Here is a 24975-nt window from a genome sequence, read left to right as displayed (position 1 = left end):
TCGCTGGCTTATCGCTGCATGACCTCTCGTGTCTTCAGCTAGCTGAGTACTGGTTTGAAAACTACTGGTTGCTATTATTGTAGTTAGTCGTTGGCAAAGAGACTGGTCACGCCTCTTACTTTGTTTGGTTTAAGAAGTCAAGCGTAGTGTGGAAAATGTAAGAACCTATACCTGGAAACGTCCTTTATTACCAGAACTCAGTTCCTGAAACCTTTGTGGCCTCTTCTCAGTTATTCATGATGGTCATCAAGTAAAAAATGAGAATCAGGTATAAACTAAACTGCTTTATTGTTACCATGAGTAGTCCAGCCTCGATCAACTAATCAAACTATAACGCACAACAATTATTTTTTAAATATAATTTTTATGTTAAACCTGTCATTCCTATGTTAGAGATTCAGTCGGTGGTTGTTTTATAAATTCCAATACTAATCTTTCTCTAATACTTTTTTGTTACAGTTTATAAATTTAATGCCTACAAGGCGTCGTAAAGAGCGTTGCCTTCGACAAATTCGTAAGGAAGAAATATATAGCTAGAACGACTAGTATTTAGAATATTTGTTTTGTTAATATGAATATTATAATGAGAACATTTTAATTATTCTATAATACATTTCAATAAAAAAATGTTAAAGTTTGTATAAAATTTTTATGTTTCAGATGACTACCGATCCTGAAGACAATCATCCGCACAAATCTTTTATTTTTATCTTCTCATTTTTTATTTCATGTTTTTTTCATGTATTATATTATTTAAATTTATATTGTTACGTTCCAAATAAAATTTTAATTCTTTTTATTGCTCTGCAATAAAGTGCCTTGAGAATACATGTATGTGTTGTGGGTTTATCCCTAAATCAAGTGCTGTAGCAGATTAATTGGCTACGAATTAGATGAAATTGAAATCCCTCTTCCCTTGGAATCGTCGTCGCAATATGAATAGCCTTACGAGGCGTCAGTCAGTCGCGTGAATTTCTGTGAAAATATATAATAGCTTTACAACGGTCAGAGTAGACGAAGCGTGCAGATTAAATTTTTGTATGCGTAGTGTCTCCAGATAACGTTAGCCGTGTGGGAATATCCCTCGTCAGGTGCGCTATGAAAATTGCGAATACCATATGCATGCCATAGAGTTCGGTTTTAAGCACGAATTGTAAGAGAGCGAGAGCGTCAGGACGTGAGAGAGAATTGAAAAGAATGAGATAGGGAAATTAGCACATAGATTCACACACACTACTGCCTTATTTAGAAGATTCAACAGTAAAGCCGGAATGGACCCCCTCTGGACGCTTTCGAAGGTGCGAAGCTACGACAATCTACGACGAAAAGTTGCGAGGTGCGTGTCTAGGGTCCACGGAATTATATTAGAGCCAGAGTTTTTCTAGACTTTGGTGTTGAAGTTAGGAAAAGGACTTGATTCGGTTGTAACAGAATTTCTAATGATATCATTAATTTTATTTATTTTATCTTTGTGTTAATTCTTTGCATCGTATATATATATATATTTTTATGTATTTGAATTTATTTTAATTATTCATTGTAGTGTACTAAATTGTCGATCTTGGTAAGTGATGTGGTGTGAACAGTGCTAATTTCCTTTTCCTGTAGCAGGAACGGCGAACAGAGACAAAGAAAGAAAGAAAGAGAGAGAAAGGAAATCAAATTTCCAATTCGAATTTTATACAAATTATTGTTTGATGAATTGAATATTTAATTCCACATATCTTTGTTAATTTCAATGTCAATTTGGAAATATCTAAGTGATGGTAGTTTTCTTGATAATCGTCAAGATTGTGGGGAAGCCTTATCGGAGCTACCGCACACTAACGCGAAAGTATAAACCATTTCATTGTAAAGTTATATGTTAACAGATACTGTTTATTCTTCTCTTTAAATGGATCTAAGTTATTACGACTAGCCTCCAATATCCTTTGATCTAATCAAATTTCAATGAAGGGACCTGTATAGGACTAGATTACCGACGAATCCAAATTTTCCTACCCCTTACCCTTCAAGTAAGGTTCCTTTTATAGTTAACAAAAATTTTTGTAATATTACCCATGCGCCACGACAAGACTAATACCGCTCGGGTCCACACCCGCGCACGGCGCGTAACAATATTAATTAAAATTTTTATTAAATTTAATATGATGTACTTAATTACCTTTTACGCTTCACCTTCACAATCCATATTAATTAATTCGGAACAAATCATCATTAAAATTTTAATTTCCTGTACTTAATCACTTATCACACTTTACCTTCCCAATCCATATTTTCGGTTTATTAATCAATTCATAATAAATGTGACTAATATAAACAAATTAATATAAATAATATGCAACTGATATGTACAATTTACGTTGTGTTAGTACTAATGATCAATGTGATCAAGATAAGTAATATAGAAGTTTCAAATTGTCGACAATCCGGTTACTAAGATTGCCTATTCATCATCTGTGGGTAAGATCTAGATGAAGATCCGAGTTGAGCCCTCTCCCTTCTCTCTTCTTTCCTTGTGACACCCCCCCCCCCCCCCCCCCCCCCCGTTCACCAGTCGTTGAAAACCACCTATTACTCTGCTACTTTTTGTTATTTTGTAATAGAGATAATGTATAAAAAAGACATCCATGTTTTGTGAGTGCAATCTGGAAAAAGTACATGCGAGCGAAAAAAAAGTATCCCGAATGGAACAAAAAAAGATACTGGTATAGCACAAAAGTATTACGAACTTGACAAGAAGATTATATAAGAAAGGAGAAGAATGCGTTATGATCAGAAATGTTCCTTAACGGTACAACATACTCGTATATATAATGTTTGTTCTGTCGCAAACATTCATAAATAATTAAACTAAAATGTTTCTCTCTAAATTAAAGTTAGTTTTTATTATTTACAAGCTTGTAAGCTAAGGTTTACTTTATCACAGCTCATAACTGTAAATCAAAGAAACAACATACAATGTTTATTATTCACTTTGTTGTTCCTTTCTTATAATTACAATTTCTTACAATCGCGATTTCTTAGGTTAACTTTTGTACATTCGTTTCTCCCACCTGTTTCTCCTTATCAGCCTCAACTTATTTACTTTTGTTGTATATGTAGGTGTCCGGTTTACCGACCTTCGTTATATCCCAATAATATTAGGGACGTGCCATGTACTTTCCTTACATATGTATATGACATAAATCATGGGGAGAAAACAAAAATTGGTAATGGTCATTATTATAAAGGTAATGCAGTTTCTTTAAATCTTAAGTGCTATTGTCTACTTGAGACACCTCAACGGTCGCTTAGTCTTCGGCACCTATTTCGCTTACACCTGCTAGTTTGAGAGCGATAGTGACTGCGGCCAGGGGAAAGCAGGTGGTGCCGAGGACAGCACATGTCTCCTTCTACTTAAAGGCGATGACAAGCTGCACTCGCTCTCTCGCGTACAGCTCATGAAAATACCGCAGCGATACGACAGGCACCAGAGTTAATTGTGATTAATTCTGATTTAAGCCGCGTGCTTCAGTTTTTAATAAAACATCAGACGGATTCAAAGTCAATCTATAGTCTTCTCTGACCACACCCGCGTATAATAAAACTATAGCTTCGTGAGAACCCAGTGAACTCTTATTTAAGGAAAAATTTCCAACCCTCTGTCTTGAGAGGTCGAAAACCCTCAAAAAATGCAAAATACGTTCTGCGCACAAGTTTGTAGTAAAATGTAAAGGCTCTTTCCATCGTAGGAAAGTTTGTAAAGGTTTTAAAATTTATTTTAATGGCGTTAATGTTACTTGTATGCGATATATTGCTGAGAGTTGAAAAGGAATAATAAAGGATACGAGAGATTGACATCAAATTCGAGTGTAGTTGTGTTCGTAATTTCAAGGCCAATATATCTTTCGCAATTTGTTAAAAACGAGTTCTGCTGTTCAAAATCCAGTATAAGTAGAGGAAGCGAATACGGAGGCAAAGGTATGGAAACTGATGAGGGGAGAGAGAGGGAGAAAGAGAGTAGAAGTCATGAGCATAAAAGAAGAAGAATGGAGGGAATATTTTATGGGTTTGACGGGAGGAGAAGGGAGCAGAGTGATAAGGGCGTAAGAAGTAATGGTGGAGGGCGCAGAGGTGGAAGGGTAGGAAGGGACGGGAGGGGAAATAGAGAGCGAGGAAGTGAGGAAGGTAATAAGAAAATTAAGGAGGGGAAAGGCGGCGGGGAAAGGCGGCGGGGAAAAGTGGAATTACCAATAAAGCATGGTTGTATGGGCGGGAGGCGGTGAAGGAAGCGTTATGGAGAGTTTTCAACGGGATCCGGAAGGGGGAGGGATGGCCGGAGGGGTGGTGCGAAGGGATAATAATGCCAGTCTTAAAGAAAGGGAAGGGGAATAAGGTAGAGGACTATAGAGGAGTCACACTAATGGGCACCATGTACAAGATATATACGACGGTTTTGATGCAAAGAATGGAAGAGGAGATGGAAAGAAAAGGGATATTGCCAGAAAACCAAGTCAGGTTTAAGAAGGGAAGAAAGTTGACGAATCACACCTATGCACTAAATTATATGATGGGGAGATGTACGGAAGGAAGTGGGAGAAAAATGGTGGCATTATTTATAGATTTTAAGGTGGCATTTGGAAGCATGGATAGGGGAAAGCTGCTAAAGGACATGGCGGAGAGGGGGGTAAGCAGGAGAATGGTGGAAAGGGTGAGCGAGGTATATAAGGACGCTAGCTATAAAGTGAGGGTAGGAAAAAGGTGGGAGAAAGATTCTGGAGTAGGAAGGGGGTAAGGCAAGGATGTCTGCTGAGACTGCTCCTATTTAACATATGCTTGGCAGATTTCGAGGAAAAATTAACACTAGAAAGACGGGAGCTTAGTATATACCTATATTGCCTGAAAGCAGTCAAAATGACTGCATTGTGAAAAAATAACTAATGCGCAAAGAAATTTGTTTAACAGTAATTTTTAATATATTTTATATCACTTACAGTCATATAACAAGTTATTAATAAGTATTAACAATAAAAAAAATGTATTTCAGTTCGAAAAAAAACTCAGAGATCCTCCTTCCCATCTGAATGACGTTACAGCGCGTTCAAAGGGAACAAAGCGCGTGGCCAGGCCTGGCATAAAGATTCGAATAACAAGTACGAATAACAATAACAATAACAATAACTTTAGTTATTGAACAACTGCAACTTATCAAGAATATGTCGAAATCGACAATTTATCATGAACTTGTATGTTATCATGTTATTCCAATCCAGAGCCGAACTGGTCTTTTCCAAGCAGTCAAAATGACTGCTTTTCGGCAATATAGGTATAACACATATATATTCCGGAAGTGAAGGACGGGGGGGGGGGGGGGGGGGGGGGGGGGGGACAATGATTAATTAACCCATTTATATGTTGTAGAAAAAGTCACAAAATTATAAGAAGCTGTGTCATTATTTAAATCATTATTTTCTTAATTGAAATTCAAAAGCAGTCAAAATGACTTGCTTAGGCAATCTAGTGTTAAAAAAGGGAGGTTAGAGAGGGATCAAAATAGGGGGTGAAAAGATTTATGGGTTGGCCTACGCGGACGCTGTGGTGCTGATTGCAGAAGAGGAGGTAGAAGAGTAGAGCGGAAAGAGTATGTAGAGTATGGTAGTACTAGAAGAGTATGTAGAGCGGAAAGGGTTGAAGGTGAACATTAAAAAAAACCTAAGATTATAAGGTTCAAAAGAGGGAGGGGGAGATTGAAGAAGGTAGCCTGGTGATGGAGGGGATATAAGACTGAGGAAGTAAAGGAGCAAGTATACTGCTGAGAGTTATATAAAATAAGTTATTGTAAAGGTTGTAGAATTGAGGCAGAGCAAGATATTAAGGAAGAAATATAAGGACGAAACAAACATGCCCATCGAGTATTTAATATTCAAGTAAGTTCAGCGGTTAGCAGACAGAGCTGCTGCCGCATGCTGAGTTAATACGCGTGTATCTAAAATTATGAGCATTTCTCACTTGAAAACTATTCTGAAGCCTCAACATTTAGTAACAGAGGAATCCTCTTAGCTAACAATGAAGTGTGTTGCTTGCTTCTACTTTATATTCCATGTGTGTTGAAGCACCCTGTATAAACGGGTCAATTACCTTTCTTGCAGTAGTTTCTTCAAGTCAAATGAGCTCATGTTTTTGAGTGGTTTCCTAATCAGCGAACTTCACGGCTGTCTGTATAAACAGGACAACTACTTTTGATTTCAGTACTTTTTTCAAATCAAGTGGGCTCATGTTATGGGAAATATTTTTTGCTTGTTTAATACTTTCTGGAGCTTTCCTTGAAACGGCTATTTTTTGCCCCCTCTGAGAGGGAGCAAGAGGGGGGGGGGGGGGCTGAAGTACTAGAGTCTGTTAATTACTTGAGGTTTGGACGTTTTAACTGTCTTTTTGAGGTAAATATATATCAGATAATAAATACGATCAGTAGAACGTCACTTTTATATATCTAGAATATAACCACGTACATTATAACCACATATTCCCTTGTGATCTCAGTAATAATCAACTAAACTAAATTAGATATTAATATTGTATTAATGGTAGAGTTAGAATATGTTTTTATTAGTCTATACATTGAAAAGCTGCACTTCCATGGTCAACGAGAATCGTTTTAGGGACGTTAGACTATTCATAACAAATAATCACAAAAGGTGGACATTGTAATCAAAAACAAATAAAAAATTAATAGCAATCGATTTTTCTGTTTTGACAATAATTCTAAGGTTCACAATTATTCATTAAAAATTAATGTTTCATCCATGTTTTATCGCAGCAACCGCTTGAATCAGTTATTGAAAAATTCATTGTATGAGTAGTATCAGGTGTTTTATCGCGGTAGGATATTTTCCGAGAGGTTTTCCTGCGTCGAGCTGCCGTGAGCTCGAGGCAGGACAGCCTGACAACTTCACCGTATCCGCCCTGCAAGTCGCTTGACAGAATGGACAATCGTCCAGATGGGCGCCAGGCACTTTCGTGCCAATTATAACGAAAAACCACCAACGATATGCGACCCTTGCAGTGCAGGTACGGCGGCGAACGTCGACTAGCCCGGTCGGAAGAGGAAAAGTCGTAGTTCGGACGCGCAGAGGAATCAAGCCTTCACGGCAAGGCAAAAACGAGACTTCGCTTATCTTCCACAGATGTTTATTCGGCAATATAGGGCCGTGTAAATGGCATGGTCACGGAAGATTACAGGCGGTCGGTACAGAAACAAACACGTGTCCTCACAATCTTGGCACACGCGGACTCGCCCGTTACAAAGATGCGTCGGTCTTACTGATACCGGAATATGCGAAACAAGACGACAAATTAGACACGATTGCGATATCGGAGACATCCTGGGGAAACCCGAATTGCGCCTAACAATATCGGCACCTTGTGCCCGATAATTAGACCAAGGTAATTTATGCAGTTTACCTTAAGATCGCTGATGCTCAGAAGTCGTTTTTCAAGGGCAACGAGTGGCGACGCTCGGCACGCGCGCATGCGACCCTCCCGATTCGCGGCACGTTCCTCCCCCGCGCAAGCGCGACAGCCCCTCGGCGTACTCGCTATGGTTCAGGCGCGTATGTGAGGAGCGTGGACCCGCTCTTCTCCGGCGACGATCCGCATTTTCTCGGCATCGTGGAGACTTCCCCATGACTTCCTCTGGCTCCTGCCGCCTAGATAACGATCTCCGGGCTCTCCTCCACCCTTGCCCACCGCTTGAGCCGTTGTAGAAGGGCAGCACCGCGGGACCATCCCTTAACTTGCTGTGGGCAGATTTTCCTTCGGCTCCCTAGTCCTCCTCGGAAGCGGCAAGTCCCTGAACTCCGAGGGTGAAGGGCCCCTGTACCATCCGGTGTAGATACGACGCCTAAATCCGGAAACTGCACGGCCAAGCGACGAGGACGGCCTGAGGGTCCCTCAGGTTTCCTCTACGGCCCTGAAACGTCGTGCGTGCTCGGCACGGCGGCACCCGGAATTAGCGGCGATTCCAATTTTATGATATTTTTCACCAGGAGGTGTCTCTCGGCATGTGTTTCGCAAGGGGGCCGTACGATCCTTCTTTTCACTAATTTCACTTACTTTAACAAACGGGGACGGCGCTGTGCACAACGTCACAGTAGATAAAGTTGAAGGTTTAATATGCATATACTTTGTACCCACCCATACAGCAAATGTAATACATATAAGACAATTGTAATAGGGTAGTGAGATTATCTACATTGTGCGAATTAATGTGAACAGAGGCTATTTCATTGAAAAATACTTGATTGCTGAAAGAGCTAGTTTTAAATATAACTTATACAACATAATTAATGGTAACTACAATATTTCTTTTATAACAATCAAATCAAAACTCCTATAATTAATTTCTAGGAAAATAGAAGAAAAGTTAACGTCTATAAGAAGAGGGAATACACAATAAAGTTAGGATAGAATGGAAGTGTCAGATGAAGAGGACAGGATGGGAAATAAAATGTATTAGAAGGGACACGGTTAGAAAAGAACAAATTAGAATAGAGAAGAACAGTGAAAATAAAAAGGGTTTGTAGAAGCAAATGCGATCGTTGGGGCGTTATCCTACCATCAACAAATATTACCTCATAAATGGCAAATTTAATGCAAACCTTCTTTGTTGTAGTAAGTTCTGATGCCATACTCGCATTAAAAAAGGAGTAAAAAAAAAGCCTTTCTCGCAGATTTTCTTGTACCGAAAATTAGTAAACTTTTACACGTAATATATTAAAACTATTTGAAAAAAGGTGTATACATTAATGTTTGCTGAATTCGTCTTGAAACGCACTATCTATTGATCAAACAAAAAATATATAATCCCATTTAAAAAACCAAACTTAATTTTCATATCTCTGTAAACAGTAATGATAAAAAAAAATTGTTACGGCCAATAAATCAGCCCCCTTTTGCCATTCAATTTTATATAAAAACTTTTTTTGTATCTTTAATAGGTTACCAGATAATCGACTGTCCAGGATTTCGTGGGACATACTGTATATACAGTAAGTAACTTTAATATTCGAAGACTATACAATTTTTACATTGCCGCATTGTAATTTTATTCATGACGAAGAAAAAAAATATTGAATTCAAAATTACATTACTACATAAAGTCTAGTTAATAAAAGTATAAATTTCATTTATATAATTACTAACATTTATTAAATATTCTATTTTACACAAAATAATGTCTGGTTTTAACAATAATATTCGGACATTTTTGAAAACTGATAATTTTTGCAATAAATTCTATATACAAACAGTAATTCAATATCGTTCAATATCTTTCTTAACGAATAACCTCTTTTAATCGTTGAGGCATATTGCAAATTATTTTTTTCAAATATTTCTATATTCTTACTAACATTATTCCATTTTTCTCTCATTCGTTCTTTTAACATTTGTTTGGATGATATTACAGTTATTTTAATTCGTCGGTTTAGATCTGGGGACTGAGGTGGTGGTTCTAACAATTTTGAACAATCATACAGCAAATATTCCTGTACAATATATGCCTTATGCTTGGGGTCATTGTCTTGATAATACTTAAATGCATTCTCAACCCCCATTTTTGTTGCACTTTTACGTAAATTATTTTTTAAAACATTGAGGTATACATTTTTGTCCATTACGTTATCAATAAAAATTAATTCACCCGTTTCAAATGTTGAAATACGTCACCATGCAAGTACATTTCCACCTTCGTCCTTTATAGTTGGCTTCGAATTTTTAATTTTGAATTCATAATTTTTCTTTCGCCACCCCATTCTTCACCCATCCGATCCAAAAATGTTGAATTTACTTTCATCACTAAAACTAACGTCCTTCCACCACGTATCTTCTGAAACAAATTCTGTCACGAAGTTTTGATTTTTCCTTTCTATTAGTTTCATTCACATACGGGTTTTTCCGAGCAACTCGGCCATTATAACCACATTCTTTTAATGATCTGCGTATTGTTTGAGGGTGCACTTTCGTTCCCGTCTTTTCTAATAATTCGGCGGCTTATGAGGCTTACGTCCTATTATTACCAGTGAATTTGGTGAATATCTAAACACAACTGATTACTGAAGCTTGAGACAGTTTACACAGACTGTAATGTTTGTAAACATACCTCACAATCACATTAATTATCACACTAACTCGCGCCAATTATTACATTCCGAGGTATCCGAATATTATTGTCACGTTAAAACTAGACATTGTTTTATTTAAGATAGTATACCAACCAGCTGCAATTTCGCCTACGAAGAAATCGAGTTTTAAAAGACAATTTTTCTTTTACACTTAATAAATAATAAGTGATACCTAAATCTGTACAGTGGCAGTGACCCTAGCTCATAACCACAGCCTAACCTCAATTCCTTAGATCAAACCCTCGCGCCAGCGATGCGCAACACGCTTGCGCATACACAGTAAAACACGTCCCATTACGCTTGTGCACAAAATCAGTACGCCGCCGAAGCGACATCCTATGCCGTGCGCCTTCGCACACATTGACGACAGAATGACAATCGGGTGATGAGAGCACAAGTCAATCAGCAAGCGACGCTCTCGGTACGCCTACGCAAGCACCACTAGACGCATGCGCCAAAACCTCGGAACCAATTGGAAGGACGTATCACGTACAAAAGAGGGAGGAAATTTTCCCGTAGAAATAGGAAAGCGCCAGCACTAGTGGGGAGCGAGCGAGAAGCGAACAGAGTGAGAAGAAATCAGATGAGAGCAGTGCAAGACCCTAGACTATGGTAGAATTAATTTCAACAGGCGGCTCAGGGTCACTCAGCCCCTCACGCGCCTTTTTGGTGGGACAAAGGAGTGAGCACTGATATATATACAGTAATGTTGCGGAGGAGAGCCGCTCTCGGGTCTGGTCGCGACTCTCGTCCGCGACTGGTAGTCGATTCGGCTTCCTTTGCTCTCGGTCACCGAGATAATTGGTACACGACCGGAGAAACAAAAAAAAGGGTCTCGCTCGACCGTCGATGCTCCAGCTCGATGCCCGAAATCAATGACGTCAGAAAAGACAAGGATAGCATTAGGGATTTAATAGGAAAAATTGAAGTTCCTTATTTGCAAACAGATTTTCACGCAAGTAACACCAATCGATTCCTTGTGCTCTCCCGATAAAATGATATCAAATACGACACGATTCCTATTATTTATAATAAAGATATTTAAATAATAAAGGTTGGAACCCTGCGACGGTTACGGAGAATCGTCAAAGTCACTTTTCTATCAGTTCTTTACGAGCTAAAAATGACAGTAAATGAAGATTTGGCTAACAGAATTTATGTATATTATATTTAATCGATGTCGGAAAGAAAATATTGAAAATAAAAAAAATAAAAATTTCTAAACATTTAAAACGGAACTTATATACTTTTTGTGTTACGCTTTCATTTTCTTAATAATTTCAGTCATTAAATAATTAAACACAAAAATATGAGGGAATAATAGGGAGTTAGTGAATTGGAGAACTTTTCGTAGCATTCTAACATGCTACGACGAGAGCCGCGCTCGTCGAATCGACTACCACTCACAGACGAGAGTCGCGCCCGGGTCTGTTTACATAACGCGATGAGCATGATCTTTCGTTCTACAAACCAACATTTATGTATCTTTGTTAAAAATAATCGGAATCATATCGTGTTTGACATCATTTTAATCAGGAGAGCACAAGGAATCGATTGGTGTTACTTGCGTGAAAATCCGTTTGCGAATAAGAAACTTCAATTTTTCCTATTTAAATCCCTAATGCTATCGTTGTTTTTTATGACGTCCTTGTTCTCGGGCGTCGAGCTCGAACGCGATGGTTCCAAGAATTGGTTTCTCGGCGGCACGTATCAAACGAGGTAGTGGGGATAAACCACAGTTCTCGTCCGTGTAGACGAAACGGCTCTCGTCCGCAACATTACTGTACTATGGATACGAGATGCCGAGAAATAGATTGATGTGGCTTTACATGCCAGCGCCGCCAAGTTAGACACTGGTGTACTACATTCCCCTGTATTTCTCTTCAAACCCCGCGGTGCTCCATGCTTCGCAGCTCTTCAAGTGGCGTTCTTTGCAATGCAGTTGCGCGTTAGGGAGAACGATGATTTTGTTTCGTAGCGTGGTTTGGCATGTTTTGGGAGCGTGTATTTACTGTTTATCGTGATTTGTCCTGTATATTTGATATTTAGCGAACTTTCGGAGTTAGCAGGTATGTTATCTATGTATAACAATGAAAAAATTATAATGTTTGGCAACATTTTTAAATTTACTATTCGCTTTCTGCGAACTTTAATAATCATGACTTCTGTTTCTTTTATATTATATTTATATATTTATTTTATTATTTTCATGAATATCATTTTTGCAACTAGTTTTTCTAATTTTAACCTTCATACAAACAGTTCGTATTACTCTGCTATATTAATACACGTCTCTTGTAAATTCAATCTTTCGAATTTCGCGCTAGTTCTATTAGTACACAGGTGTCTAACTTGGCGGCGCTTGCATGTAAAGCCACTATCAATTCGTATCAGCCGCAACACGGCTGGCTTATCGCAATCTCGTATCCATAGTATATACAGTATGTTCCACGAAATCCTAGACAGTCGATTATTTGCTAACCTATTAAAGATACGAAAAAAGTTTTTATATGAAATTGAATGGCAAGAGGGGGCTGATTTATTGGCCGTAACAATTTTTTTTTATCATTATTGTTTACAGAGATATGAAAGTTAAGTTTGGTTTTTTAAATGGGATTATATATTTTTTGTTTGATCAATAGATAGTGCGTTTCAAGACGAATTCAGCAAACATTAATGTATACACCTTTTTTCAGATAGTTTTTAAGATATTACGCGTAAAAGTTTACTGATTTTCGGTGGAAGATTTAGGCCTGCCGTTCCTACCACAGTCTCTTCGTATCAGTTTCAAGAGGCACGGTTTAACACGTTCGACGCGCGACAGGGTACATCTATCGAGTTGAGCCCGTTTCCCCGGAGAATTATTCACCCGGCGCTGCCGCGCGCTAGCATACAATCGGACAAACCTTTTTCGACCATTTTTTTACCCCCGCACGCAACGTGTTAACCCGTAGCATCTTAAGTGTGGTCGAGAGTCGAGACTCTCTACTGTGCTTCCTGGTTTCGCAGATTTTCTTCCACCGAAAATCAGTAAACTTTTACGCGTAATATCTTAAAAACTATTTGAAAAAAGGTGTATACATTAATGTTTGCTGAATTCGTCTTGAAACGTACTATCTATTGATGAAAAAAAAATATATATAATCCCATTTAAAAAACCAAACTTAACTTTCATATCTCTGTAAACAATAATGATAAAAAAAAATTGTTACGGCCAATAAATCAGCCCCCTCTTGCCATTCAATTTCATATAAAAACTTTTATCGTATCTTTAATAGGTTAGCAAATAATCGACTGTCCAGGATTTCGTGGGTCATACTGTATATCAGTGGGAGTGAGCTCACGGATATTCCACCCGCGTGGCAAGTGCGTCCGCGCGCACGGGAAACTGCCGCGGTGGGGGAACCCATCAGAAAGGCGCGTGAGGGGCTAAGTGATCCTGAGCCGCCTGTTGAAATTAATTCTACCATAATTCCAGAAGGCACTTCTAAATCCACATCGAGGCAGCTTTAGCTAGCTCCTCGATTACCACTCGGAGGCAGCTTTGACCAGCTCCTTGGATCCTCCACATCGAGGCAGTTTTAGCCAGCTTCTTGATTACTGACCGAGGCAGCTTTGACCAGCTCCTCGGCTTCTCCTTGATCCTAACTAACACTGACCACTACTACCATCTGCCAAGATTTCAAGTAACTACTATTCAGTACAAATCTATATCGTGACCAGAAGACTGAAATTTACGAATAGAATTAAGCACTTTAGTAGTGTAAAATAGTTAGTTAATAAATATTGTTATATATTATTTTAAAGTGAAATCATAGTCTATGAAATATATTTCTTAACCACACACCACACGAATCCTACTCCCTGTTCAGAGGTAAGTCGCTCGATCTGTGAACGTTTTATGTACTACGACGGTCTGTCACAAGAGAATACTTAGTAAACGTTGGTAATTATATAAATAAAAATTATGTTTTTATTAACTAGACCTTATACAGTAATGTAATTTAGAATTAATTTTTTTTTCTTCATCGTGAACAAAATTACAATGCGACAAAATAAAAGTTGTGTAGCATCCGAATATTAAAGATATTCACTATATTTTGCACAAGCTTCTATTGAGTTATTATATTTCAAATTTGACGTGACGCCGTTATTAACGTTCCCGATGCACACCATCGAAGAAATTGCTCGACAGGGCTTTGTGTATTTCTAGATGAAAAACAATTAAGGGGGTACGATCAGATATGTCAGATCGGCAACATTCCGACAAAATTAGGTAAAAACAGGGGTTTACGGCCTGACACTTTTCGTCCTTATATGAGATGATTTTAAGCTGGGAATAGGTTCATTCGAAAGAAAAAAGTTCAATGCAGCGCAGTCAACTCGTGATTTAACGAAATTCTGCTGATATTTAGTAATACGAGTGTTATAAAGTAGAGCAAATATCTACCGTTGACAGCTATTGAAATTTAAGCATTTTTATGTAATTTAGAGAGTGCGTTGAACGAAATGGCAAGTTGATTGCGCTGCGTTGTACTTTTTTTATTGAATGAACCCTTTTTCAGTTCAAAATGTTTTCATGTAAGGACGAAAAGTGTCAGGCCGTAAAACCATACCACAGTATTGCTTTTGCCTGGGTTATCGATAAAACAGAGCCAAAAATGTGACAAATTTAGTTGGGCTTTTGCGAACCAGACGGCGCCTAATTTGAAAGGCTAAAGATGTGGAATCGGAATCTGTGATACCCAAATTGGCGATGCGAGTTACTGAAAATTTCCCCCTCCACTACACACCCCACCTTAGGAGTCGCGTGTACGTGAGTTCGGCGCTTCGGGCCACTTCGGACAGCTTCGAAAAGTCAAAAGAGAATGGGAATGTGAAGTGAACCTTACTCTGTCGCTCTTGAAATACAGTTGCCGACAAACGAAACAAACCGCGCACGGTATTTTCATTTACCCAGCCATATTTACGAAAGCCCATGAAGACAAGAATACGGAGCCCCTTTTTTGCTATCATACGGGTTCAAATTTGTGACTTTTTTATTTCATACATAATTTCTTTTTAGTTTTTTAACTTTAGAATTCCTCGTTGCATATATTACTCAATTTATAAAGTACTGTAGAAAATATAATTCATATTTTAGCCACACAGATAGCCATAGAACACAGTTGCACTGTTCTCATTTTTTTACAAGTCTTTTATGGAATAAAATAATAATTTGAGCCAAAGTAATATAAAATCAAATTTATATAAAGATTGGAATTGTATATTAAAATTACTTGTAGAATAAAAAAAAAGTTGCAGCTTTGAACGGTATCCGAACTCGAGCAATGGTAAAGACATAGATGACCGGTATAGGATCCGTGCATCTTGACGTTCATCATTTCATTACGGTTACGAGGTGAGATTGTGAAATCCTGTACGTCTGATGTCGCAGCTACATTGTGTATAATGAAGAAATAAATGCAGTAGATCACATGTATATTTAAAACAGTCGTGTGCGTTTGGATACAGCACCAGACACGCATAGGGAATTGAAATATCTCAATACCGTCGATTAGCAGTCGCGATTTCGAGTAACACTCGGTCATGTTCAGCTCGCGTCGCGCTTCGCATCGTTAGCTCGTAACCTAGCGCCTTACCGCCTATGTATGCATACAGGGTGTCCCGCGTACACTGTACAGTCCATTATTTCCTAAACTGTTTAAAATATAAAAAAAAAACTGTTTACATGAAATTTGCATGGTATAAGGGGGAAAATTTATTGGCTATAACAAATTATCTTTTAGATTATTATTTTCAAAGATATGATAGGTTTAGTTTTTTAAATTAAACTATATACTTGTTTTCAGATCACTTTGTCGTTCGTTTCAAAACAAATTCAACGACATACAAATTATGTATCTTTTTAAATGGTTTTCGAGATATTGCATACGAAAGTGTAGTGCTTTTCAACACAGGAAAACCTGCTCGAGTAGAGAGCACCGCAGGAAGTCTCGCCTGCGTGTTAAGTGCCACATGCCATACATTGTCCCCTGAAACCGATACCGATACCGATATCTTTGAAAATAATAATTTGAAAGAAAATTTGTTGTAGCCAATAAATTTTTCCCTCTATATGTGTAGATACAGTAATGTTGCGGACAAGAGCCGTTTCGTCTGCACCTACACTCTACACGGACGAGATCCGCAGTCTATCCCCATTACCTCGTATAATATGTGCCTCCGAGAAACCAATTCTTGGAACCATCAGGACGAGCTCGACGCCCGAGAAAAAGGAGGCCATCAAAAACAAGGATAGCATTAGGGATTTAAATAGGAAAAATTGAAGTTTCTTATTCGCAAACGGATTTTCACGCAAGTAATACCAGTCAATTCCTTGTGCTCTCCCGATGGAAATGATATCAAACACGACATGATTCCGATTATTTATAACATACATAAAACTTTATTTGTAGGAAGCAAGAAAGGTCACGTTCATCCACGTATAGAGTAATCTTACAGGTAGTCTATTGAGTAGTCGATTCGATAGCTGCGGTCAGACCCGAGTGCAGCTCTCGTCCATGACTGGTAGACGATTCGGGTTCTTTTGCTCTTGGTCGCCGAGATATGCAGAATGCTACGAAAAGTACTCCAATCCACTACAGTGATGATGCGGATCCTGCGCTCGGGTGTGATTGCGGCTCTTGTTCGTGTGGACGAAACGGCCCTCGATCGTATTATTACTGTATTTAAAATCTATCGATCCTAATCCAGACCTGACTCAAAATATACGTATATACATATATATATTAATATTTCTATTTAAAATTGGTTTGAGTTTCATTAGTACCTACTTATATATGTAAAATAATATATAATTCGGTATTATACATATAAAAAAGATGAATAATATCTAGCGAAATAATAAATTGGAAACGAGTAAGCTCTTTCTACAAATTAAGTTATTAAGTATCTTTATTATAAATAATCGGAATCATGTCGTATTTGATATTTTCATTGGGAGAACACGAGGAATCGATTGGTGTTACTTACGTGAAAATCCGTTTGCAAATAAGAAACTTCAATTTTTCCTATTCTTAATCCCTAATGCTATACTTGTCTTATGTAACGTCATTGATTTCGGGCATCGAGCTTGAGCATCGACGGTCGAGCGAGACCATTTTTTTTTACTTCTTCGATCGTGTACCAATTATCTTGGTGACCGAGAGCAAAGAAGCCAAATCGACTACCAGTCACGGACGAGAGCCACGACCAGACCCGAGTGCGGCTCTCGTCCGTAACATTACTGTATATGAATACGTATATGTATGTACATGCACACATATGCATGATCTTCATTAATATAAATATCTTAATATAATATAAATATCTTAATATAAAATATCTTAATATAATATAAATATCTTATCATTAATATAATATAAACATCTTCAATAATATAAAAACGATATTTGGAGAAAGGGTCTATCTCGAGAAAGGCATCGATGTGGGCAAACAATGAATAATATGAATGTAGTGGTATTTAGAATGTGACACATGTAAAAGTTATACACATACAAATATCATGTGTCGTTTGATAAATACCACTACATTCGCACGATTCAATGCTATATTGAATCACCAAAAATATCTCAGCAATCGGAAACATCGCGCGTAGCTCGTGCTGCTTGTAGGGATTTGAACAGTTGAATATGGCGTTTCAAGCGTGAGAGAGTGAGACTCATATTCGCACTATCTCTACTTTCCGCAAATGTCCGAAGTCGGTCGCGAAGCGTCAAGTTCACGTACACATAGCTCGTATAGTAGTGTGTACAGTAGAGGGGGAAATTTTCTACGCTACCTCGCGAATTCGAAATCATAGAGAGGCTCCACCTTGCGTTCATCAGGCAGCCACGTGTCTGTGGGTAATACTATTTCTGTAACGAAAACTGTAATAGCAGATACCGACCTGGCAATCTCGAAAAGTCACGTGACTACCGTACCCCCTTAAACGCTTTTGTTTACTATAACGGTTACTATCCAATCGCTGTATACCAATGCGTACGTATCATACACATAACCTCCACGCGGTGTACATCGGGTAACGCTACTGCGGATGACACGCCAACTTTGAAAGTTAATATCTCAATAATGTCGCTACAAAAATATGTAATCAAAAATATAAGGTTCCATCATAAAATTTAAATGTAACCCATACAGAGCTCTCCAAGGTCACCGCAAGGTCAAATTGTTATCATCACGGTATGTCTCCTTTTGATACTATACAACTTTTGCCAAAACATTTTTTTTTTTTTTCATTTTTAATATTTACGGAAATAACTACCTGTATACATCTAAACTGGACATACTGTATTTCTGTCTTTGTTATTTATAATTGAAAAACATATGATCATATGAAGAATATTTACTCTAAATGTACAGTTATGAAGTAATTTTTGTTGATGCTAGTCCAACCTTAGACGTACTTCTGTATCAATTCTAAATGTATATTCAATCTGTCACGGAGAAACTTATTTACGATATCGAACGTTTGTAGATAATGAAAGTAAAGCTTTCGTCGAAAGGACTGACTTTAGGACCTATGTTGATTAGACATTTTCTCTCCTCTCTGTAAGTACTATAAGCCCTCAAAATCATGAACACTTTTTTGTGTTGGATCATAAACAGCATCATCAGGAAGCATAAATAGCGTGCTATTGCCGAAGCAGTGTAAAATTATGCCATTTCTAATTTGGCATCCAGCAGAAGTTTCAGATCGTGAGAATTTTCAATAACTGAATCATTATTTCAGTGACCAAGAACAATTCCTTACTCGATATAGCAATTTCTTGTTCAGCAAGAAGGAGCAGATCGTCTTCGTATCCACTGATGCGCTTACGGGATAGAGGGTAAAACGGACGTGCTAAGCATGGGAATAAACAAATATGTGAAAAAAGCTCACATCGCAGGATTTATTATACCATTTAATGAAGAGTTTACTGCCAGACACTAGAAAAATTAGAACCGAATTCATATTTCCCGAAAAGTATGCTGTTCACAGATGAAAGCAGTTGCTCGCGTTGCAATCTTCTTAACCAACAGAATGCTATAATTTGAAGGTATAGAAATCTTCGCATTATGATACAGCGATTCAATCAGGGACGCTTTACTATCAGTGTGTGGTAAAGCATCATTAGCATTATCATAATAGCTCATATTTGTTTACCTTAAAAGATCACTTAAACTTAAAACTTAAACTTTTAAGGTAAACTTAAAAGATCAAAATTATTTACAATTTTTGCATCCTCAATTCCTAAATGAACCGAGGCACATTATTCCTCAATATAGGTGGCGCAACGTCTGCGTTTTTATCGTGCATGATACCAGTATCAAAGCTATGTAAATGATATTGACAATACGATACTGAATAAAATCAATTCAAAATTTAATGAAACTCTCTCATCACTTTTCGAGAGAAAGGTTGAATTTCGATTGAAGGGTTCCTTATACAGATTTAGTCCTCTTAACGAGCAGAATGCTATGCAATCAAAAACAGGAACCTTTTCTGATATTAAAGCGACTGTACAATGCCGATTATGCAGCACCTTTGATTGTCCATCAAACCTAGAATATAGAATTGACCTAGCAATGTTGTGATGTATATTTTTTTTAAGCCTTGTATTGTATAAATGGATAATTATTTACAAAGGAAATGACCTTGTCGAATTGAAATATGTTGCCAAGATCATCATTCTGAACAACTTTTCTCTGTACATGTTACTTTCGCCAGAGGGGGGTATTTTTAAAAAATAGCTTCCGTTTCCGAGATATTCACAAAAAGTTTTCATGTATAGCTTTCGTTAAATGAGAATAAATTTTCCTCATATGAAATAATTCATAAAGCAAATCAAAATACCCTCTATGAAACTTTGGAGGTAGAACGAGTTAATGTGTTCGTCCTCACAGTGGCTCACGCTAACTTTCTATGGAATCAACACAGTAATAGTTTTGAACATAATTACGAGAAGTTTACGTGAATATTTTGAAACTGTAAGTAATGAATATTTTATAAGTTTATTGTAATTCAACGATACCGTTCAGTTTTCTACATAATGTTGCAGCCGTCTATCATTTAACCGTAATATGTTTTGTCGAACCATCGTCGCCAGTCAAGACGCGCTCTGTGCTGTTAATAGTGTAAGACAGTTATTAATCTCGTGTTAGTTGAACATGCTCCGATGCGCAGTCGTGTTAAGCCGCGTAACTTCACGCAAAGTTAGCGAATTCCACAATATTCGGCAAAATGTGTCGGTTCAGGCACCCATCGTTTTGGCTCACAGAACCACAGTCGTCGAAAAGACTGCTCAGCTCGACACATTCGGACGTAGTTCGTCTTACGATATAGATCGCGACAGTATCAGAGCTAAGCAGTGCTTGACATACATAAATGAAGTAGTCAAAGTTCACGGTGAGTTCCAATTCTTTAACCTGACTAAGGACTCAAAATCTTATCATCTACACGAGCAGAGGTATAGTACACTAGCTGTCGCCTGCAAATGAGAAATCGGTATCACAGGTAACCTCATTTGACTGGATTTTAATGAAATTTTAGATGCTTATAACTAATATACGAAAACGAAATCGCAATTTCGTCATTTCTAATTTTTACCTCAGTCTTAATTTGATCTCTAGAATCGCTTCATAAAACACACATGTGTAGCTGCATACCCAGTATACAGGGTATCCCACACAAGGTGACGGAGCCGTTAAGGGGAGATTCCTAGAGTGATTCTAAACAACCTTCTCCTTTGCAAAAATGTTCTCTGAAGCTTTGTTAACGACTTATTAACGTAAAACATCGACCAATCAGAGAGCGTGGATAGCAAGCGTTCTGTCGATCAGTGGCGATGCACAAGCTACACGTAGCGTTTGGTCTCACTATGCTCGAGTCTTGTACAAAAAACTCAAAATCTCTACGGTATTACCAATTTCTCTTAAACTGTTAGATGGAAAATAATGAAACAAATCACGGGTACGTTAGCTATTGCGATACATATTATGGAATTTCTTCAGATTTTTAAATGAATTATCCAAGTTGTAAAAGATAAAAAACGAGGAAAAAGGATTTTAAAATGCCAATTTAATAAAGTAATACCATAGAAAAAAAATAAAAAGCAATGTTTTCGTAGTTCCTACTGATTGTACATTATTTTACTGTGTATCAAAACATTGAAAATTGTACAAAAATACTCATTTCATAAGGAATGAACGAAAATTGGACGTATTGTTGCTATAATTGGTGAAAAGTACGGAAATACTGGTTTTTATTTTTTGAATTATGACGGACCAAAGCAAAAAGTGTTGTAATAAATTAAGGTTAATAATATGACTTCCTCATTCGATGGTACCTTTTATTGGATGGTGAATAAGTAGACATGTAATTACTATCGGTAAAACTCACCCTTTCGGAGATGAATTCATTTGCTGCTTGAACACTAGCTCCACTGGGTCACTGTGCCGATCTCGATCGTTAGGGGATGATGCACGGGTAGCGTACAGGATATTCTGCTATTGCTCCCGATTTTCCAACTGCCTTACTTTCGCTATTGACCATAGTCGATGACCCGGCATAAACAATAATGTCTTGTATATATCTTGTTCGGCAATCACTAAGAATAAATGATTTGATCCCAAATATATTTTTTTTCGAAGGTATATACTGTTTGAACGATAGCCGCCCTTTGTATTTATAAAAGCAAACTTTCATCAATACATAACTGTTGATAAGAATAAAATGATTGACTAAATGCTTTTCGAAGCATATCAACGACGTTCCTTATTTTATGTAACCGATCATTGGTAGGTATCAGATCATGGCTGAAATGTAGCATCGCTAACAATTTAAAATATCTGTCTTTACCCATAACTGCTCCGAAAACATCACTACGCAAGAGTTTGTCTATAGTCCAGTATTCTACTAAGCATAACTTTTTGTTGCGTATCATTAGAAATGATACAGCAAAAAAACTACAATTCGGGTAATATCGTTTTTTCTTCATCCTTCATATTATTGTTACTTTTTTTTAACAATACTCATTTGTTTCATTTACTATGAATTGTACGGATTCTTCTGAGGCGAACAGTTGAAAGAAATCAATGATTTTTGCCGATCTGATAATATTTGGTATAATTCCTCTATGTTTTGGTATAAATTGATGTATCTTAGGTATGAAAGTTGTTAACGCCCATGAATCACAGTAGTCTTCATTGTCTTCCTGATCCTTCTCTGCTTCTGAGTCTGAGGTATTGCATACATTCCTTCTTTTATTATGTATTGTTAAATTATTTTGGTTTTCATTCTCGGACTCATTCTCTGAATCAATTAATCCATTTAAAAATAGAATTCTTTTTGAACTCCGCCGTGACATTCTAACAAAGGCGCAAAAAACATTTTATAAAGCAAATTTTTGACAAAGCTTCACAAAAATTTTCAGGTGAATGTTTCTAATCTTCAAATTTGTCTCTAAACTGTAAAATTAGACAATGGATTTTCCAATTTCTCCTGCTCTTTTTCAATTACAGCGATTCAAAAGAGATATTGTACTCTAATCGTTGTTTTGTATTATAGTACCGTTTTGTACTGTAAGAATATTCCACTATCCAGTAGAAAAAACAGAAGAAACTTGTTTCATGTGCACAATATATTTTTAGTAGGATTTAGTTCAATATGAATTGATAAAATCAAGAGATACTCTACTGCTATAGTAGATTCTTCTTTACCGACGAGAGTCGTTGTGGGTGGTCGCATACACGCCGACTCTATTTAGCACCTGATGCACAGGTCGTCGTGCGAGCGCCGATTATAGTCTGCACCCATAACGAAAGGGTTAAGGTTATAGTTCACACTTGCCGTAAGCAGACAAATCGCCGGTCAACAAGCGCTAGAAGCCGTTCCTAGTCTGACAGGTACTAAAACTGCTCCCGAAGAGTATTTTATCAAGGGTAGCAACTGATATAACCGAGATAACGAAAAGTTTACGGATGCTTAGGCAATTCAAGCAAGGGTTAATTGTTTCACGACGACTTGATCTCGCTCCGAGGTTATAGCCTTCTATAGCTTTGACAGCGACCAGGGTATACGAAACCAGATTCTTTGCACATGCACATACACATACATTTACATGTATGTGTTTCTATTCCTGCGCTTCGCATAGAGGATTCTCTACCACGAATTATATATAAATTAATGTGGGTGTTAGCGGGATACAGGACAATAATATGCACTTCTTTTCGTTTTGGTTTCGTCGTTTATTTTCACCTTGCTGGCTAGTACAAGACTAACTCGCTTACAGTGCTCCTTCGCCTACCGAACCGATATTCCGATGTCGCTGACTTAGCCTTGTCGTTTTTATGTGCCTATTGTTTGGCCTCGTAGTTGGGTCAACGATCTCGCGGATCCTACCGATCGCCCGCCGCGATCCTCGGTAGAGATCGGTCACGGTCGGCTCGCCTCGCGAGTGCGTCGCGGGTGCGTGTGTACCGCATGCGCGTGCATCGCGTCGCTACAGTATCTATAATTAACAATAGCGTAACCAACAAACATAACTTTTCGTTTAACGATATAATAAGCGTAGATGTATAACCCTTGCGTTACTGAAATAATTGATAGATAGATGATAATCTAACCCTATTTTTATATAATTACGTACAATACAACTATTTTATTATTCCATTAATAGTCAAATAAATTAGAATAGATATTAATATTGTATTAATGTTAGGATTAGAATAAGTTTTTATTCGGTAAATTTTGTTGAGGAAGATCTAAGCTTTAGCTTTCAACTCCTTAACCGCACGCTACATGAACCTCCATCTTTTCATCCATTGGAAAGCCGCTCTTCTATGGAAAACGTAGCATCATTTTAGGGACGTTACAACAATGAAAAGTTGTTCGGAATGTTGATCTTGATAACATATTTCAAGGTTGTCATTTTCGGAGAGGTTACCTTTTTCGTAAATAATTGCCTACAAATATCACAACTATAGTTTATAATTTCCATGATAAAACTAATGATTATTAATTTATTGTTTCTGCTGCTCTGGATATTATCCTACTGTAGTAATCGTATGCGAGACAACTTCAGGATTGAAAAGGTAGGGTCTATCAGTTTATATGATTTTATTTTGGGATATTTACTTGTGTGTGCTATCAACACTTTTATATTTGTGCAACTGTTCTATGTCAAAATCATCTGCTTAATCTCTCAATATTAGCTTCCTATCTTTTGCATACGAAAAGAATACAATAATATACAAAATAGCAGTTCTTGCGTTAAAAGCTACTTGAAAAAATTAATATATCGATTTTCGTGTTATATGTTATGTGTGTTTAAGATTTTTGTGTATTTAAGATTGTATATTAAAATTTAAACGGTAAAAATAGAAATGTGCAATAACCAAATAATGAAAATATTAAGATCCTACATTTTTCAAATAATTTGAAGGGAACCACTGAAAATGATATCAAGTATGATATATTTTACAACATTTTTAACGTAAACTCATTTATACCATGTAATGCAAAAAAGATTTGTAGACTTCAAAGTACGCTACGTTCAAAATACTTGACATTACACGCTACTTTTTAAGATTTAATCAAAAGAACGTCGGGAAACTATTAATATTATTTTAGCGATCACGCTGACAATAAGAGAATTCATTTCCTTATGAAGTTCAAAATTATTGTCCAAGCTATCGGTAACAACATACATATGTATGTATGTCTAATTCAAAATCAGCGAATAGTTATCTTCAAGTGAGTCTGAATACT

The 24975-nt window shown here is 37.3% G+C and overlaps 1 protein-coding gene across 1 annotated transcript in view; it reads left to right on the top strand.

Moving 5' to 3' along the window:
- Positions 1–24374, top strand: part of LOC143189077 (uncharacterized) — a 407881-nt gene extending 383507 nt beyond the window's left edge. Inside the window, exon 10 of the mRNA XM_076375138.1 lies at positions 24266–24374. Coding sequence (XP_076231253.1) covers positions 24266–24268 — 3 coding nt within the window. The 3' untranslated portion in view covers positions 24269–24374. The remainder of the gene's footprint in view (positions 1–24265) is intronic.
- Positions 24375–24975: the final 601 nt, after the last annotated feature.

Source organism: Calliopsis andreniformis, chromosome 1, assembly GCF_051401765.1.
Source record: "Calliopsis andreniformis isolate RMS-2024a chromosome 1, iyCalAndr_principal, whole genome shotgun sequence".
Classification (NCBI taxonomy): Eukaryota; Metazoa; Arthropoda; class Insecta; order Hymenoptera; family Andrenidae; genus Calliopsis; species Calliopsis andreniformis.
This window is presented reverse-complemented; position numbering and strand designations above follow the sequence as displayed.